Source organism: Phyllopteryx taeniolatus, chromosome 18, assembly GCF_024500385.1.
Source record: "Phyllopteryx taeniolatus isolate TA_2022b chromosome 18, UOR_Ptae_1.2, whole genome shotgun sequence".
In the NCBI taxonomy this organism is placed as follows: domain Eukaryota; kingdom Metazoa; phylum Chordata; class Actinopteri; order Syngnathiformes; family Syngnathidae; genus Phyllopteryx; species Phyllopteryx taeniolatus.
In genome coordinates, this window is record NC_084519.1 from 7,355,321 (window position 1) to 7,374,611 (window position 19,291).

Sequence of the window (19,291 nt, forward strand, 5' to 3'; positions counted from 1 at the left end):
TTCCACATGATTTTTAACATTTAGTGGAAGCAGGTAATACTAGTATTAGGATTAGTTGCTTCACCTAGTGGGGAAGTTGGTCAAGCCTTTTCATCCTTTGAGAAATAAACACAGTAATGCCCTGCTATTTGTTGGGGATAAGGACTGAGCCCCGGCGCGAATAGTGAAAAAAACATGAGTAATTGAGCCCCCCCAAAAAAGGGTTTATAATTGCCTATTTTAATAGTTCAAACCGTAAACGTGTAAGCATGTGTTCATGCAGCAACAACTCTCTTCTAACATTTTCCGCTTCCTGGGCTAAACTGTGCTGTGATACACGAGAAGGGCAAAATACTTGAAACAGCAATGCACTTTTGTACCACTGAAAACTCCAACAACAATAATAATATAATAAATAATAATAAGCTTCAGCATTATTTTGGGAGGTAATTCTTTCCACTCTTCTGTCTAATATTGTACTGTATATTACTCCTGAATATCTTGTTTTACATTAAAATCATATATTCATTCATATACATTTTAACCTTAAATGACAGGCATCTGCGTCCCTCCATGATGCAGCAGCTGCTCCGACGCTTGGTGTTTGATGTTCCCATGCTCACGGAATACTGCAACATACCTCTACAGGTAAGATGCTGCACACAGTTTGGCCCACCGACTCCATCATGATACTCTGAAACTATCAATCATGCTGATGCCACTGAAAGCTTCAAAATCAGGTCACGTCAGTGCACAAAACTTTTGTTTGGCCAGTAACCTTAAACCAGGAAGGAACATGTATTCAGAACCAAAGTCGCTGGAATAGTGTTTATATACTGGTAATGTATTTTTTTGTGAATAAATGTTGTCTAAAAATGTTATCCTACTTAAAATGTCTGTACATCATGGATTGGATTGTAGGTTTTTAAGCATTTTGCTTTATGTTTGATCTGTAGCTACTGACCAACCACTATGAACAGAACTGGAAGTACTATTGTCTTCCATCTGGGATGAACAGCTTTGGCACAGCCTCAGAGGAGGAGCTCCTTCTCACCAAGAAACACTTCTGGGGAATTTTTGACTCACTTTCTCAGAAGGTAGAAACAAAAATCATTCTTAAGATTGAAATTGTTTACTCATTGTCTAACAACCGTCCTCTGTTGGTTGCTTCTATTTTGCCCCCTCCGCCCTTCAAATTTAGAGCTTGATTCTTAGAAATCAGAGCAAGTGAAGCGAAAGCTCAATGACGGAGCAGTGAGCAATGGTGCTAAAACACATGAATCATTTATAAGTCTGTGACAGGCCAACCCTTCCCACTTCTTCCCCTTTTTCACTAGCATCCTCCGCTCAATTCATTAATCCAGTTGCTAAGTAGACCTGTCAATGTCCTGCATAACAGCTGCATGTCCTCTCTTTTGGTAGAAATATGATGCTGAATTGTTCAAAATGGCCAACTCCTGCCTTTGCGCCATTGCTGGAGCCCTGCCACCTGACTTTGTGGATGCCAGTTTAGGAGCAACACTGGATAACCATGCATCTATTGATGCACAGGGAAACTTTGACCCCAAACCCATAAACACAGCCAAGTAAGTGTATAAGAAACTGTATATAATAAAAGATGAGATATAATGGAAAGAACTATTAAAACCAACGTATTAAATAATAAAAAGGTATTCAGTGACCATCCAGAATGTTTACAGGTAAAATATTTACATTTTATAATATAATATTTATATTTAGTGTGGTAAATTAGTCATATGTCCCATTAATTTTAGATACTGAAACACACTCTCCTTGCAGTATCTCCCTACCTGAAAAACTTGAGTACATTGCCAACAAATATGCAGAGCATTCCCATGACAAGTGGTCTTCAGAGAAGGTTTGTCCCAGCAGATGTAAAGTAAGACCTCATGTTCACAGTTGAGAGAACCGGTCTTGTGTTGCACAACGTTATGCTCCTCCAGGTATCAGCAGGGTGGAAATACGGAGAAAGTATGGATGAGCAAGCCAAAAAGCATCCACTGCTTAAGCATTACAAATCTCTGAGCGAGAAGGTAAGTGCACACTAAAACTAGAAGGAGCATTAAAACAAATATTGGGGCTTTATTCATACAGCACAGCCGCAGTTAGAAATAGATGGAAGCATTTTTTTTTTGTGTTAGGAGAAAGAAACATACCAATGGCCGGCGAGGGAGTCGTTGAAGAGCATGCTGGCGATGGACTGGAACATTGAGAGGACCAAGGAGGGAGAGGCCATGTGCCAACAACGCGAGAGTGAGAAACAAAAGATTTTGGAGACACAGGTAAAGTCCTGCTAATTTATGACGTAAAGTATATGTTGCTACAGACTCTGTTTCCCACTTCTGTCCAACACATCTCATATTTGCTCACTTCATTCATTTGTATGCCAAAGAGAATGCATGCAAGGGAATCCAGCATTCCCAGTTGTTGTCATAAAAAATTCCAAAGGCGGAAATATATTAAACGTAAACCCATTTTTCATCTCAGTGATCTTAGTGTCTTTTTTGATACAGTAGATCATAATATACTGCTGAACAGGTTGGAAACATGGGCATGACTAAATGGAACAGTCCTTAAATGGTTCAGGTCCAACCTGGAGGAAAGGAGTTATTTTGTAACCATTGGAAGAGTTCAATCTCATCGAGTGGCAATGACCTATGGGGTCCCTCAAGGGTCAGTTCTTGGACCCCTCCTGTTCAGCCTGTATATGCTACCCATGGGTCAAATTCTTCGGAATTTTAATTTTGACTATCATAGTTATGCAGATTACACACAGTTATATCTAGCAGTGTCTCCAGATGACTACAGTTCAATTGAGGTGTTGTGTCACTGTCTAAAACAGATGAATAACTGGATGAGCCCAAATTTCCGTCAATTAAACCACAACAAAACTGAGATAATTGTTTTTGGCAATCAAGAAAAGAGGATTGCTGTTAGTAAATACCTGGAGTCATGCTCTTTAAAAACCAAAGACCAAGTCTGAAACCTTGGTGTACTGATAGATTCCGACCTGACTTTCAACAGTCATATCAAATCAAATACTAAAACTGCCTTCTACCATCTGAAGAACATATCCGGAGTGAAGGCTTGCATGTGTCAAGCAGACCAGGCGAAGCTCATCCATGCTTGTATCTCAAGTAGACTTGACTATTGTAATGGTCTTCTGACTGGACTCCCAAAAAAGAGCATGAAACAGCTGCAGCTCATTCAGAATGCTGCAGCTCGGGTTCTGACCAGAACAAAGAGGTCAGAGCATATTACTCCAATTACTTTTCTTCTATGGCTTATCCTTTTATGAAGAACGATTGTGGCAACTTCAATGATTTAACTTGTATCATTCATGTTGCTGTTGTCCATTTTTTGAATTTTGTAGGTCAATGGATTCACTCCTTCTCCAATGGACCTGCACAATTTCACATTGTCTAGAGAACTGCAGGTTAGTTTTTGCCTCTGTTATCTAGAACCATGGATCCATCATATTGATATGCTACCTACTAGCAGCATAAGTCTATTTAGAGGAATTTGGTCACAAAATCACATACATGTACTGAATAGTGGAGAGCTAAAACCGTGCTATGATGATGATAATTGTCATGAAGTCACGGTGACAGAACTTTGACTATCCATCATCTATCCACAACTTGCCAAGACAATTCCTGTTTCTGTCATTGAGATATACTGTACATATTGCTGGACAGATAGACATATGGTTAGTAAAATTGTACCATACGCAACTGGAGTTGTCAAATTTGTCACATTTTGTCATGTGCAGGGCATGGTTGAGGTGATTGCAGAAAATTATCACAACATCTGGGCCAAGAAGAAGAAAAGTGAACTCATGAGCAAAGGTATTATCACATGATCATATATCATAGTTATTTACCCTTTTGGGGTGTCTGGGGGATTGTACAATACTTGATACAATAATTGTTTGATAATGTTTATTATGAAACAAATGTGTCCCACCAGGAGGAGGGAGCCACCCGCTGCTGGTACCCTATGATACTCTGACTGCTAAAGAGAAATACAGAGACAGAGCGAAGGCCCAGGAGATTTTCAGGTTCCTGCAGATAAGCGGCTATGCAATCACAAGGTCTGACTCATTAATCATACTTAATAATATTATCTCATTTCACACGTTGTTTTTGTTAACTGGTGAGTAATTTACCTGGATAACTCAGTTTTTGGCATTACTGCATCACTTTGGTGATGTGAACAGTTGCCACCTGTTAATGTTTCATATCACAGAGGTTTGAAAGACATGGAGCAGGACTCTTCATCCATGGAGAAGCGATTTGCATACAAGTTTCTCAAAAGGCTGCTGCAATGTGTCGACTCTGCCCAGGAGTTTATCGCACACCTTGGTGAGTTTATAACCTCTTAAATACCGATAAACTTGAATGGAGCTATTTCCTGCTCAAACGAGTCTAAGCGTCGTTTATCCTAAACACAAAGATTGTCTACTTTCCTTCCAGAGGCAATGGCCACGAGCGGGAAGACTGACAAATCACCTCATGACCAGGAAATCAAGTTCTTTGCAAAGGTCTGGGAATCCATTCGCATTATGGATGGGGCAGGGGAAATTTCACAATGAATGAAATCTAAATCCAAAAGTTCCCAACAATTATAAAGTGCCGGTAATTTTTTGTACGTCATTTTTTTTGGTAATAATTTCAGTTGGCAAAAAATAGTAAATACTAAATAAATATGTTGACTTGGAAAAGGTATTCTGTTCCGACAAGTTTAAGTGGTGTAATGATGACATGATTCAATGTATTAACAGGCTAAATTCACCAGTCCGTGAGATCTCACTCCATTTACTTTCACCAGTCTGTGTTGTAGCTGCAATAATTGACATTTACAATGAAAATTATTTCAAGTGCAAAATGTTCCTGCAACAAACTTGTTCTATCTTTGGTTTTATGGTCTCGTTCCCTTTACAATTTGCTGTGTTCAGGTGTTGCTCCCGCTGACAGATCAGGCTTTTAAGAACCAATGCCTCTACTTCCTGTCCACACCCAGCAAGAACCTGAGCAGCTGTGGCTATGCCTCCAACAAGGAGAAAGAGATGGTCACAAGGTACTATGTTGTAAATGTTCCATTTGTTCTCAAATTTCATTGCATGAAAAGACTCTCCTCTATATTTTCTTCCTGCTGCACTTTGTATGTCTCACTTATTCTGTATTTTCCAGCCTTTTCTGTAAACTGGCAGCTCTTGTCAGACACAGGATTTCTCTCTTTGGTAAGGCTATCCTCTTTCACCCTCTTTGCCTTGCATCTTCTCGTCATATATTTAGAATACGACGGCATTATCATCATCTTTTGCCCACAATGACAATGAGAATCAGGGTACAACCACTCCTATTTACTGTATATATTAGCCTACTGCTATTGCTTTGTTATGAGAGTAGGGTGTGCTGTGGAAAATGTAATTATTTTACTTAAAATTCCTTATTTATTAGTAAATAATGTCGTGTTAATCTATCTATTCCAGAAACATATTACAGACAGACAGAACAATGAAATACTCTTCCATTAGCAACCCGTTTCAGGATATGTACTTTTGTGACATTTTTGTTTTTGAGCTTTTCGAATGTAAAATTTCTGCTTTGGCTCAATAAAGGTTGAGAAACACAAATGTAATATGTACCAGTTCAAAATAGAAGTCAAACCATGTGAATGTGAACCTAAATAATTTACTGTAACTATAACAAATGAATCACAAATGTATATTTATATAGTGTACACATGTATACAGTTGTTGTTTTTATACCGGTACATGTGTGGGGCACCACAATAAGGAGCAATGAAGTATTGCCCCAGAAAGAAATTTTAGAGCTCCTGAATATTTGCTAAAAAATATTGATGTTTAACACATAAAAGAAGAAATCATGATTTCCTCCATTGGATAAAGGATCCTACCCCATTGCTAATGGAATTTTCCTCTCACAGGAAGTGACTCTTCAATGATGGTGAGCTGCCTTCACATTCTCACTCACTCACTTGACACCAGGCAAGCATATTTCACAGTTCTCCAGTGTAGCTTTAAATACGTTGGTGTTTGCACAGCAAATAACTCTGCACAATTCTTCTCTCAGAACAGTAATGAAGTCAGGTACGGAGCTGGTAAAAGCCGGGTTTCGGACCTTCTTTGATAATGCAGCGGAGGACCTGGAGAAGCTTCTAGAGATGCTCAAACTGGGGAAGTTCATGCAGTCGCGTGCCCAGATGAAGAGCGTCAGTCAGAGCATTCACTACGTGACCGTGGCACTTCTGCCCATCCTCACTGCCTTATTTGATCACATTAGAACGCATGAGTTTGGAGTGGACCTGCTCTGTGAGTTTCACTTTCCGTGTCAAACATTTAAGCAGTGTGTGTTCTTCTTCATTTTGTGTTCTTACACACTATTTATGTAAAAACTAGACGTTGGATTTGTGTTTCAGTGGATGACGTTCAGCTGTCCTGCTACCGAATCCTGACTTGTTTTTATTCTCTTGGAACTGGAAAGAACATCTTCGTGGAAAGGTAGAACCCCTTACCAATACTGTATTTTGGATTTCAAAGAAGACAAATATTCAGTCAAAATACATTGACATTTTTTATTTTGTGTGTGTCTGTCTTATACGTTACTATTGCCGACAAGTGTATTTTAAGTGTGGTAACTGTTACCAAAAAAATAACTAAATAAATAAATAAAAAGTCAGCTGCAATTGACTTCAGTTTCTTGCAGTTTCACTCCTGTATCTCTATAGCACTTGTATCACAAGGCCTCACTCCTAAATGAGAAACGCATGCTAATTGACTCAATTGGTCCTTTCTGTAGTTGAGTGGATAAATGTGCCACTAAAGTGAACCTTCTGTAAAACTCACCTATTCACTTTTTTTGTGCTCAAGCCAAAGTAATAACAATGTATCAGCCTGTGCCAAGGAACTATGTTGAATTGAAATGAGGAGCTTCATTTGGACAACAGTAGTGCTTTGGCACCATCTTGTGGCATCTTGATGCCAAGGAGCTATGTTAAAGTGAGTTAAGGAGTTTCCTTGAGACAAAAATTGTTTTACTGCTGTTTTCTTTTATAAGCAATTGCAAACTATTTGCGGCGGGCATCAATCGCGTCCGGATTCATGCGATTCGTAGCGGGGCTCGGCCCCCGTCCCAACCCCCCACACGCAAATAGCAAGGGCTCACTGTATATGTATATGAGAAGAAAAAACGTCTGCCTTGACAATATGAACATCAATCTTAAAAGGAGCTGTCATTGTCTAAAAATGTAGCTGTCCACTATGTCCGTGTTGGCTCGCAGGTATCTGCCAGTACTCGGTGAGAGCCTGGCCACTCTAGTGGGCGCCATGCCTGTAGCTTTCCTGGAACCTCACCTGAACACCCACAACCCGCTGTCCGTCTTCAACACCAAGACACCACGCGAGAGGGCCAGTCAGTGTCCCACTTCCATACTGTCAGAAATACGCTATCATTTTCCTGTTTTGATATTATAATGCACTGCAGCATATTCGCGTTAACATGTTAAATGATAGCGTTACCTCTCTAGTTCTCAGTATGCCTGATACGGTGGAGGAAATGTGTCCAGAGATGCCTCGTCTTGACAAGCTGCTGAAGGATGTCAACGATGTCTCAGAGACTGGTGCACGCTACAGTGAGATGCCGCAGGTCAAAAATGGCTGTCTAAATATTGAAAGATCGACAAACGTTGGGAAAATATCAAACATAACATGTCATTTTACTGGAGTGGTTCTTTGGGAGGTGTAATGCATGCTAAAATGTATGGCAAAGTTTTGGGGGATTAATATGTAAGCAATTTATTTATATTTCTTTACAGTTATACATGTAAGCATAAGGGGGGGGGGGGGGGGTGGAGATCCCTGCACATTAAAAATAAGCAAACTCTTGTGACAGTCATGGGTGTGTGGTGTGGGTGGTACTCAAATGTTTGCAGGTCTATATTTGACAACTGGCCAAATGGGTACTAATCACATTGTTTCAGATCTGAATCTTGGCAATATGTAAAGAGGATCCACAGGAACATAAGACATCTAATTGAATCTGAAATTCAAGTTTGTCCCTGTTATGTCATTTTGCTATGTTCCCGATGATCTCCTGCAGGTGATTGAAGTGATCTTGCCCATGTTGTGCAACTACCTGTCCTACTGGTGGGGAAAAGGTCCAGAAAACCCTCCTGTGAGTGGTGAGTGCTGCACCATGGTGATATCAGAGCACCTCAGCATCATTCTCGGGAACATTCTCAAGATCCTCAACAGCAACCTGGGCATTGATGATGCCCCCTGGATGAAGAGGATTGCAGGCAAGCCACTAGGCAAAATGGAAGACCTGTGGATTCTTTGAACAGACAAAGAATCTAAAGAAAGCCAAGGCAGTATGTACATAGAAAGACTAAATCTCTATTGTCTCTGTGTCTAGTCTACTCTCAGCCAATTATCAGTAAAGCAGGAGCCGATCTGCTGAGAACCCATTTTTTGCCAACGCTGGACAAACTGAAAAAGAAGACAGTCAAGGTAGGAACAAATGGAAGTAACTGCAGTACTGATTCATCATCACCTTCGATTCAGTGCGGCCTCTTTTCATTAAGTTTAGAGTACAGAGATAAATGATATGTTGTAGGTGGTGTCTGAAGAGGAGTTATTGAAGGCTGATGGCAAAAGTGACAATCAGGAGGCAGAGCTTCTTATCTTAGATGAGTTTGCTGTGCTCTGCCGAGACCTCTATGCCTTCTACCCCATGCTCATTCGCTATGTAGACATCAACAGGTACAAAGCGTGGTTCATTTAGGCACTATTCGGCTCTTACAAATGCATATTACTCATATTTTATCTTGCATTGACGTAATATAGCATCAGCACGCTACTATTTCTGGTTCATCTTTTTGTCTGGACCAGGTCGAGGTGGCTTAAGGAGCCTCATTCAGACTCCACAGAACTCTTCAGGATGGTGGCAGATATCTTCATCCTCTGGTGCAAGTCTCATGTAAGTCATATATTGAGCAACTTTGCAAACATCACAGTATGCCCCGACAAAACTGCTTAATAACCGTTTTCTTCCTTTGCTGACCTCAGAATTTTAAGCGCGAGGAGCAAAACTTTGTCGTGCAGAACGAGATCAATAATTTGGCCTTCCTCACTGGAGAAGGCGAGACAAAAATGTCCAAGGTAAATATGTGACATGATGGCTCAGTAAGACAGTGACGTATCAGTTTTATAAAGCATTATATGTCTTGGCCGAAGCAATTTGATTTGCTAGGCAAATAGGTAACTTGGATTGGTAATTAGATTTGATCAATTATTACCTCACTCAACATCCTATAAAGGGGATAAAGCGGTTTAAAAAATGGATGGATATGCTGTTTAAAAAAGGGTAATTCCGACAAAACAAATGAACTAACAACTATTGCACATGACAGAGACTCTATTACATAGTTGAACTAGGGGCATAATAAGCTGCTTTTGCGCACTTTAGTCTGGTGGCGACCAGGAGAGGAAGCACAAGCGTCGTCGAGGGGAGTACTACTCCATCCACACCTCTTTGATTGTGGCTGCACTGAAAAAGATGCTGCCCATCGGCCTCAACATGTGCACCCCAGGAGACCAGGAGCTCATCTCCTTGGCTAAGATGCGCTACAGTCTGGTGGGCTTACTCTCTTAACATTTAACACAATTTGCTTATGGGCTCTTATCTAGTTGTTATAGTACCTACTTTTTCAATGTACAGATCAATTATCAGAATCACCTTTATTTGCCAAGTATGTCAAAAAAACAAGGAATTTCTCTCCAGTAGTTGGAGGCGCTCTAGTACGACAACAGATAGTCAATTGACAGAACACTTTTGAGACATATAAAGATTTTTAAAAAAACACAGTCACTGAGCAATAAGAGGTTACCAGTAATGTGGTAATGCAGATACAACTTTATTTATTTATTTATTTTTGACAATTGTGCAAATGATGCAGAGTCCTGTAGCAATTTAGAGCAGTTTGAAATGACTAATAGATGTTGATTGTTGCTGCAAATTTTGAATTCCAAAGACTCTGTACACAGATACAGTTTTCTGAATATGTATACCGAGTTTTACAGTGTATTTTCTTCTGGTCTTAGAAAGATACTGATGATGAGGTGAAGGACCACTTGCGCCAGAACCTTCATCTGCAGGACAAGGTAAGTTTTCATAAGTCATCCTTTTGAAATCTGCATTCATAACACTCATGAGCTGCCTCCATAATCCAATAAGATCCAATACTGGATCTGTGCTGTGTCGAACGTTCTACCTTCATAATGACTTGCGGCCTATGTTGTTGTAGTCTGATGACCCCGCAGTCCAGTGGCAGTTGAACCTCTACAAAGACGTCACGATGAAGAGTGGTGAGCCAGTTAACCCAGAACACACAGTGGATCGGGTTCAGAACATCTCGGCTGCAGTTTTCCATCTGGAACAGGTGATACAAAAAAAGAAAAGAAAAAACATATTTAAGCTCAGGCGCGTTGAAAACACACAACATTATGCACAGCTAAGTACAAGCCTTTTTAAAGATAATTCTAAGTTTGAATTGACACTGGGAACAGTATTAAAAATACGGTGGTCATTTACAGTGGTGTAGAACTGCACTTACAGTACATTATATCGTTAGCCTAAGAGCATAGTTGGCTAAGAAGTCATATTTGAAACTTTTGGGAAAACAATCAAAACATTTTAGGAAGCACATTGGTATTTCTTATTGATTTGATTAACACTAAGTTAAAAAATAACTTGGGAAATTTTATAACTATGGGTTCCGTTATTTATAACACAGTTTTGTCATCTTTGTGAAGGTAGTAATCCTAATACTCCATCTGGGTGTATAAGTAGTACATTTATTTCGTCAAAACCCAAAAGAAAACCACTTTGTGAGCATTAGAAAGATTTTTGTTGTTTTTTTGCTGTCCAGGTGGAGCAGCCTTTAAGGAATAAGAAGTGTGTGTGGCAGAAGCTGCTGTCCAAACAACGCAAACGGGCTGTGGTGGCCTGCTTCCGTATGGCCCCCCTTTACAATCTTCCTAGGTAAATCTCCTTGCTTAAAAGAATCAACAATGTATGCAATTTCAATATTGACATTCATTATTAAACCCATTCAAGTGAAGATTTTGTTTCTTCTTAGGCTAACTTTAAATAACAAGCAATCCCCAACTAGTAGTGGTGGGGGATTGGACATTGTGTGGCCATGTAAACCCTCATCACCTCCCTAATGACATGATCTCCTCTGTGTTGTTTTCTTGCACAATACTACCTCATCCCTCCCTCAGATACAAAAATAATAATTACTTCCTGAATGGCTATCGGGAGGTTTGGCTGGAAAGGGCATTCAAAGCCTACAGCTTTGACCGCTTGTTCTCGCTGCTGACGGTAAAGTGAAACTACGAGGCGAATGTTTCATCTGTTCAACCCCCTCTTCCCCTTCATCCACCAGGCTGTCGACAGATGTGCACCAAGCAACCGATTCTTTCAGCACTGTTGGTTCTGATTGGTCAACGAGAATGTGTCAGAAATGTATCAAGAAAGTTCCCTTGAAGGAATTCAAGTCAAATGAAAATTAAATCCAAGTCACATTAGTTAGTAGCCTCATAAAGTAATATTTGATTATTGCAATATAAATGTAGGCTATATATTATAAATAGAGGATGAGAGAGATTATTGTAGTCTTCAGACCTTGATTTTTAGTTTTCGTTTTTAGTTATCTTGTTTTGGATCACATTAATGACAGCGTTCCTAAAGTTGCGTCTGGCAATTTGTATGTTCCTGGATTTTCTTTTTCAATCAGATTATTTTTTTTCTTTTCAATGTATTGACCACATGTGACCAGTCAGAAAAGCCAGTGGATACCACCCCACCCTGTCTGAGATGCACTGTTGCGGAACCTCTTCCTCCCCTTTACATCGCTCCTTCCTGTCACATCCTAAAACTCACCAGAACCCACCCTAATGCCACTTTACCTCCTTCCCCCACTCCCCTCCATTCCTCCCCAATGCCTCCCCCTTCCCCAGGCATCGTGCTATCAACCTCTTCATCCCAGCCTATCAGAGAATATGGATAGAGGCAGAGGAGTACTCCTTTGAGGAAAAGCTAGTTCAGGATCTGGCAGTAAGTACTGGGCAGCCCTCGCCCGTGTCCCGTGTGCCCTGCGTTGGCACCCCTCTGCCAGTCCTGCCCGCCGATCGCCTCTTTAGCTCTGTGCCCGTTGAGTCTTGGGAGCGCACACGGGCGGGGACTTCGCCCAAAGCATCGGGGGCACCCCGTTCTAGGTGTACGAAACCCTTCAAACAGAGATCCGTTCGAGGTCAAAGACTGCATGATCGACTCAGGAGGCACAGAGCCAGCTCTGGCGCTCACAGCTCTAGAAAACCAGGCTATACCATTCTGACAGCAGTGGTAAGGAGGGCCGCTCGCTAGACACCGTCGTTGCTCCATGTTGTTGGCTGTCAGATCTGGATCCAACCCATCAGTTGTCCTTTGGCTGTTCTCTGTAAGTCTGTAGCGTGAAGGTGGTGGTACAGTAGGTTCTGTGGACGTGACGTCAGTGGCATGCTCGCGCCGTCATGTGAAGATTACATTTCACATTCAAACACATTCAAATGCTAATTGTGTAGTACGTTTATCAAGACTCCAGAGATTTGTCAACACATTACGAGTCATCTCCACAAAGTAGTGTTTTCATTTGCTAATATGAATGTGGAAAAGATTACTTTCGGGCTGAGGCATGGGAAAGACAAATCCTTTAGTTATTGTTTTTTTTCCCCACACTTATGTCAACATCTCATTGATTAATGCATTATTCTACGGGTGCACTCATTCATACCGGCTTTGGATACACTTGCCTTTAGTCCTGTTTGAGTACTCCGATCCATGCTGAAGTACGGTACGCTTCCCTGACCCTAGCACGGTTGGAAAATGCGGGCCTGTGCACAATCCATACAATCACTCCTCTAACAGTAAAACAGAAAGACGAATTCATTCACAAAGTCAGCGTCCAATGTAGGCTGGCTCAGGCAAAAGCATGTACGCATGGCATACAGTTCGTGTGTATTAATCGTTACCCCTGAGAGTTGTTAATGACAACTGCCAACTTGCAGACTAAAAAAAAAATCAAAATAAGCACTACTCGGAATAACCAACAAATCCAAAAGGTTGCTGTAATAGTGTTGTATTATGACGTGATGGTGCAAGCAAACGTGCTGAAGCGAAAATCTGCAAATAATTGTCTATCATAATTGCATCTGGGGAAAAAATTAAAGGTATCTTTTTCTTTTCTTTGTTTTTTTTTTAAGATTAAAAAAATGAAAAATGTTTTTTTTTAATTCTGAAAAAAATAAAAATAATTGAGTAGGTGAATCCACGGGTGCTGAACTGCGACCGAAGTCCTCACAGGTACAGGCGGGAAGTGTTGGAATCACACAATCAGATGCAGATCCATTTTAGGTTTGTTCGGGTTAGACTGCCCTTCTAATTGTTTTTCAGTTAGTTTAAACTCTTGGCGATCTGGGACATTGTCGAGTTAATTTTTCATGTTCAAAATCACCGGATGGCTGTTTGCTATAACATGCATGTGTTTGTAAACCCCTCTTTACTCATCTTGTCCTTCCCACAATTCATCGAAACATGACAAATTGCATCTGCATGAGTCATTTCAGTGTTCAATTGTCCTACATTGAACACGCTGATTAATGGAGGAGGTAATAGGGTAAAAAGAATGATTAGCGGCGAGTTATAATTATGCCAGAGCTCATTGTTCACACCTTTTGCACTGCAGAAAACCCCCATGAAGATAGTGGAGGAGGATGAAGAAGAGGTGGCTGAAGTCCAGCCAGACCCTCTACACCAACTCATCCTCCATTTTAGCCACAATGCTCTGACGGAAAGAAGGTGTTGTAGTGGAATAAATCAACATTGCAGAACGTCAATGTTGCAATGATTGTTTTTTTTCTAACCTCTCTTTTTTTCAGTCACTTGGAAGAAGATCCATTGTATATCGCGTATGCTGACATGATGGCAAAGGTCGGCCTCTTATATTCAATTACTCCATAAAGTAATCAGACAAAACTTGATGAACAGGTATTGAATGTCCGTCTTTGTATTTTTAGAGCTGTACAGAGGATGAGGAAGAAGAGGAGGAAGAAGAGAAAGAGAAGACATTTGAGGTACATGCCTTAGCCTATGTGATTATCAGATGTCCTGCCGGAAATTACCCAATTTAATTGGTCTGAAAATTATAACGGCAAATAATTATTTTTTTCATCTATGCCAGCAATGTTTAGTGACAGGCAAAACAATGAATACATGCTTTTCCACTAGATGCTACAATGTACAAGTAACCTGTGTACCCAACTGTTGCCATTCATACAACGGAATAACAACGTTATGTTCAAAAACCAGATTTCACACTAAGTACATTTGTGAGTACATTGAGATGAGATCCTCATTATTTCCTGATATATACAGTCCAACACAGAATATGTGCCTAAGCTCAAAATGACGGTTGGGAAATACTGCCCTACACAACTTGCAAAAATGTCCTTTTAGCAGTTAGTGCATCTGCCTATATGTGTCTGTCTACTGGCGTTCAGGAAAAGGAGATGGAAAAGCAGAAGATCTTGTATCAGCAGGCTAGGCTGCATGCTCGTGGTGCGGCTGAGATGGTGTTGCAGATGATTAGTGCTAGTAAAGGTAAACATTGCACACGGTTTGTTTTTTTTTGTAAAAGAAATGTGCGTTTCTTTTACAGTTGCTTATCTGACAAAAATCCACATCTTACCTTTCATCAGGACACCTAGGCCCCATGGTGACTTGCACCCTCAAACTCGGCATTTCCATATTAAATGGCGGCAATGTGCAAGTTCAGCAAGTAAGTGTCTAGATATGTATTGGCATACACATTGTATGAGTCGCAGTCTTGCTATAACTGGATTCATTTTGACCTTTTCCCCAGAAAATGCTGGATTACTTGAAAGAGAAAAGGGATGCAGGCTTTTTCAAAAGCCTCTCAGGACTGATGCAGTCATGCAGGTATAGATGTGTTTTATTATTCATGCAATGAAAAAAAAAAAACTCTTCCGTGTATAACTGAATTTGTTTTTGCTAGTGTCTTGGACTTGAATGCATTTGAGAGGCAGAATAAGGCAGAAGGACTCGGCATGGTGACAGAAGAAGGTTCAAGTAAGTCAGAATAGATGTCATTTAAAATGCAGTTTTCAAGTGTATTCGCTTCCTAATATTGGTCGTATGCGGTTTTAAATAATAGGATACATTACAGTCAGTATAATTACCCCAAAAATACAAAAGTGATTTTCATGTAGCTTTGCAGAGGGTTGGCATAAATGATCGGACTAAAGGTGTGGACACTGGAATTTTATTTTTTACCATTTGAGTCACTATGAAATCAGTGGAACCATCCATGGTTTTCGCTTGAAACAGTTGGGCTTTGGTGGAGAGCTGGATTGAATGACATTGTAGTTATAAATTGACCACGGATACCGCCGTTACCCTTCAAGTATGGGTGACTCTCCGCACTGACCTTGACCAACTAGATGAAGTTGGAATCGCCCATTGTAAATAGGTATGATACTAGGCGTTCACTTAAGAATGCCCAATCTGGTCTGATCTTAGAAGCTAAACGAAGTCGGACCTGCCAAGTATTTGGATGTGAGACCACCTGAGAATACCAGGCGTGCTTCTCAGGTCTGTTTTGCGATGGACTGGTGATCAGTCCAGCGTCAGCTTCAGGATGTGATGGTTGGATAGGTGAATATATGGCTACTAAAGAGAAGCGGACTAAAGTTGTGACCAATGATGGACAAACCCACAGTTTGATCATATCTAAACTTAGGTAGTGTATTGTAGTGCTAGTAGTTGAATGGCAAAAATAAACATTAGCTCTGATCAAGTGTGATACTGTCCAGGTGTGGTCAGGTCTACGACCCTGTCTGGAAAGATTTATTCATTATAGGGGTGGGTAATAATAATCATGCATATGACTTATTTAGTGCTTTTAAGGCATTCAAAGATGCTTTACAATGGATCACATTATTCATTCACTCCACAGTCACACCCTAGTGGTGGTAAGCTACTTGTTTAGTCACAGCTGCCCTGGGGCAGTCTGACGGAAGCGTGGCTGCCATTCTGCGCCTACGGCCCCTCTGACCACCGCCAAACATCCAACCACATTCATTTTTAGGCAATGTGGGTTAAGTGTCTTGGCCAGGGACACAACGACGACGTACTCTCAGGCAAATCGATGACCCTCTGGTTGCAGTGCGCACACTTACCCTCAGCACCACGCCGCCTGGTTGATTGACAAGGACTCAACATTACTGTCTGTTGATTGTGTTTAAAGTTTGCATTGTTGAGGTTTTCATGTTGGCTACCTAAGCACAACAATCCTTACTCTAACTCTCTAAGAAACACTAGGAATTTGACATGACTGATCGCTGACGCAAACCTGTGGAGAGAATTCTGAGAAAATGGTTCTCGAACAGGGAAGCATGGGAGTGGAGTTGGTTACCTGGTGACATTGCTGGGAAGTGAACTACTGCTGGTGCTGATTGACATATCCTTTATAGAGGTTAGATTAGGTTTGAAAACTCACCCATGATAGTGATGGCGAGGCCTTGCCTTGCTTTCTGGTGTAAACATCAGTGCCTTTGTTTAAAATTGTTTTTAAAAAAAAATCACTATTCTTGAATGTTTGGTGGTAACCTAAAAAAAATGACCTTGTGGATGCAGGTGGCCAAAATAGGTTTTCATTGCATGAGTCTGCTGTGACCATGATCCAGTAGAAGGAGGAGGTGTTATAAAGTGGAACTAATTGGTCTTAAACCATAAAAATTGGTCTTAAAACACAAAAAAGGTTACTTTACCAGAATTACCTTACTTTTCTCTCCAACTTACAACACACTTGTTTTTACATCTAACTATTTGAGTCTTTCATTATTTTGTCTTCCCCCCTTTAGCAATTCACTGTTACTACCTTGTGTCACTGTTATGATGACAATTTCTTCTATTGTGATTGAACTGGTTGCACAATTCATAAACAGGTTTTCCACAAGTAGGTTTTAACTGCATGGCTGGTGTTCCTCCAATGAATTCTTCATACTTGTGTGTATTGTAATTCACTGTCCTCTCTTTTACATGTCTTCATGTATTGTTTGTCTCTTTCTTCTCATTTAAAAAAAAAAAAAAAAAAAAAACATCGATGGCAGTCCACACCGAGCGGGGTAAATAACTAATTAAGCGCATCTTCATATGCTTATGCTTCCAAATGAATGTCTCCATAATGCTTTACCACTTCCTATACTCACCTAATGCATGTCGAATGATTGATGCTCAGATGCCATTGCTTAACCTATGTGTTATTTCTGTTCCCATTCCTTTTTTTCTTTTCTTTTTTTTACGACAGCAAACAGCTTAATTGTCCTTAATTATAAGAATGGGTTAAACCGAATGATTTGCGCTTTTCCCTAGCTTAAGCAAAGTTTTATCTTGCTTTTGGACTTCGGGCCTATTTCACCAAGATGGCTATATCTGCTTTATGAAATGTATCTTTTTTTTATACTGTATAACTATATACATTAACTTTGTTGGCTGGATTATCTGATCTGAATTTAAAGTGAATGTTTGTATCTTTGTGTCTTTGTGTGTTCTCAGCTCTTATGTGAAAAGATGAATCCTTCATCAAACCCTATCAAGGCCTGCATGTGAAAGTTATCAGACTTCTCTCGCTTATGGAAATGTTGTAGTGTTTCATTCTAAGTCATGTAAACAGATTGTATTACTTTGGATTCAGTTTTTAACCTGCAATCTAAAGGCCACTAAGCGTTAAATATTTTTTGAACATGTAACCTCTGCTGCTTGCTTTGTAAGCATCGCTTCTCAGGAGTTAGATTCATAAAAATTAGAAATGATGTTCAAGTTAAAAGACAACTTATTCACACCATCTGTTCTTTCAAAAGGTTCTAAGGTGTTACTGAATGATGAGTTTACAAAAGATTTGTTCCGGTTTTTGCAACTTCTGTGCGAGGGGCACAATGGGGGTGAGTTGAATTGATCAACGTTTTGGAGCCTTGCTTTTTCTAAGTAAGTCAATTAAAAATATAATACATATCGCTTCCCATTAGAGTTCCAGAACTTCCTGAGAACACAAACTGGAAACACAACCACGGTCAACATTATTATCAGCACTGTTGACTACTTGCTCCGCCTTCAGGTGGGTTTAGAGCACAAATGTAAATGTAAACAGATGTACCAGTACAGGTATCTCCATTATCGTTGTAAAAAAATAAGTGTTGTGTACGTGCAGCGTTATTTTCCTGATGCACTAATGTCCTCTTCGTGTTTAGGAATCGATCAGTGACTTTTACTGGTACTACTCTGGCAAAGATATCATTGATGAGACTGGAAAAGTTAACTTCTCCAAAGCATTGTCTGTGGCCAAGCAGATATTCAACTCACTGACTGAATATATCCAGGTAACAAATACTAAGCAATGTAATCTGCAATAAGTATCCCTTCACTATCATGATGAATGGTATGTGATATTTATCTTGTTCCTCTTCCAGGGCCCTTGTATTGGAAACCAGCAGAGTCTCGCTCACAGCAGACTGTGGGATGCAGTTGTGGGCTTCTTGCATGTTTTTGCCAACATGCAGATGAAACTGTCTCAGGTACTCAACAACAATCTTATTATTTACCCAAACAATAGTTGTTTCTGTTGTTTGGAGTCTTGCTGCTTTGAATGTGAGTTCACTTAGTTTAGAAAACCTTTGGTGTATATTCCTTCTTCTTCCCTTCTTACGTTCTTCCCTTGTTGAGGGAAGAACGTAAGAAGACACACATTTTAAGAAATGTGTGTTGAAAGAAGACAAAACAAAGGTTAAAGCTTCGTTGAATTGAGATCTCGTGACCTCGTGCATGACAAAGTTTTGTCCTGCTTTAGCTGAACACTTTGGCAAATTGTACAACATCAGGGCCATTCAACTTCGGAGTTTGTACTGTATATCAATGTCTTACAGGTCTGTGCTCTTGGAATAGCTGTGTTCTTTCTTTTGAGTATACTTCTAAGGCATGTTCTATATGTCCCTTGTAGGATGCCAGTCAGATTGAACTGCTGAAGGAGCTGATGGATTTGCAGAAGGATATGGTTGTCATGCTGCTGTCTCTGCTAGAAGGTAACGGATTGACACTCTTATGGACTGAATTGATCGTTAGGTGGTACAGTTTACGCAAACGTGTGTTCCCTT

The 19,291-nt window shown here is 40.3% G+C and overlaps 1 protein-coding gene across 2 annotated transcripts in view; it reads left to right on the forward strand.

Moving 5' to 3' along the window:
• Window positions 1-19,291, forward strand: part of ryr3 (ryanodine receptor 3) — a 103,769-nt gene that overhangs the window by 72,026 nt on the left and 12,452 nt on the right. The window contains exons 50-90 of one of the 2 annotated variants that reach the window (XM_061753090.1): window positions 537-627; window positions 936-1,076; window positions 1,402-1,565; window positions 1,780-1,858; window positions 1,944-2,033; window positions 2,142-2,282; window positions 3,374-3,436; window positions 3,773-3,848; window positions 3,970-4,093; window positions 4,249-4,364; window positions 4,476-4,543; window positions 4,958-5,079; window positions 5,193-5,242; window positions 5,953-6,013; window positions 6,099-6,337; window positions 6,445-6,526; window positions 7,306-7,436; window positions 7,552-7,670; window positions 8,124-8,322; window positions 8,439-8,533; window positions 8,640-8,785; window positions 8,915-9,002; window positions 9,092-9,184; window positions 9,492-9,659; window positions 10,127-10,186; window positions 10,330-10,464; window positions 10,954-11,066; window positions 12,047-12,431; window positions 13,810-13,922; window positions 14,003-14,054; window positions 14,141-14,197; window positions 14,624-14,723; window positions 14,822-14,901; window positions 14,986-15,062; window positions 15,139-15,212; window positions 17,255-17,269; window positions 18,005-18,085; window positions 18,170-18,258; window positions 18,392-18,520; window positions 18,611-18,715; window positions 19,138-19,219. In XM_061753090.1, the coding sequence (XP_061609074.1) occupies window positions 537-627; window positions 936-1,076; window positions 1,402-1,565; window positions 1,780-1,858; window positions 1,944-2,033; window positions 2,142-2,282; window positions 3,374-3,436; window positions 3,773-3,848; window positions 3,970-4,093; window positions 4,249-4,364; window positions 4,476-4,543; window positions 4,958-5,079; window positions 5,193-5,242; window positions 5,953-6,013; window positions 6,099-6,337; window positions 6,445-6,526; window positions 7,306-7,436; window positions 7,552-7,670; window positions 8,124-8,322; window positions 8,439-8,533; window positions 8,640-8,785; window positions 8,915-9,002; window positions 9,092-9,184; window positions 9,492-9,659; window positions 10,127-10,186; window positions 10,330-10,464; window positions 10,954-11,066; window positions 12,047-12,431; window positions 13,810-13,922; window positions 14,003-14,054; window positions 14,141-14,197; window positions 14,624-14,723; window positions 14,822-14,901; window positions 14,986-15,062; window positions 15,139-15,212; window positions 17,255-17,269; window positions 18,005-18,085; window positions 18,170-18,258; window positions 18,392-18,520; window positions 18,611-18,715; window positions 19,138-19,219 (4,493 nt within the window). Of the gene's footprint in view, window positions 1-536; window positions 628-935; window positions 1,077-1,401; window positions 1,566-1,779; window positions 1,859-1,943; window positions 2,034-2,141; window positions 2,283-3,373; window positions 3,437-3,772; window positions 3,849-3,969; window positions 4,094-4,248; window positions 4,365-4,475; window positions 4,544-4,957; window positions 5,080-5,192; window positions 5,243-5,952; window positions 6,014-6,098; window positions 6,338-6,444; window positions 6,527-7,305; window positions 7,437-7,551; window positions 7,671-8,123; window positions 8,323-8,438; window positions 8,534-8,639; window positions 8,786-8,914; window positions 9,003-9,091; window positions 9,185-9,491; window positions 9,660-10,126; window positions 10,187-10,329; window positions 10,465-10,953; window positions 11,067-11,308; window positions 11,409-12,046; window positions 12,432-13,809; window positions 13,923-14,002; window positions 14,055-14,140; window positions 14,198-14,623; window positions 14,724-14,821; window positions 14,902-14,985; window positions 15,063-15,138; window positions 15,213-17,254; window positions 17,270-18,004; window positions 18,086-18,169; window positions 18,259-18,391; window positions 18,521-18,610; window positions 18,716-19,137; window positions 19,220-19,291 lie in introns of both variants that reach the window. The other variant, XM_061753089.1, reaches the window with a different exon arrangement.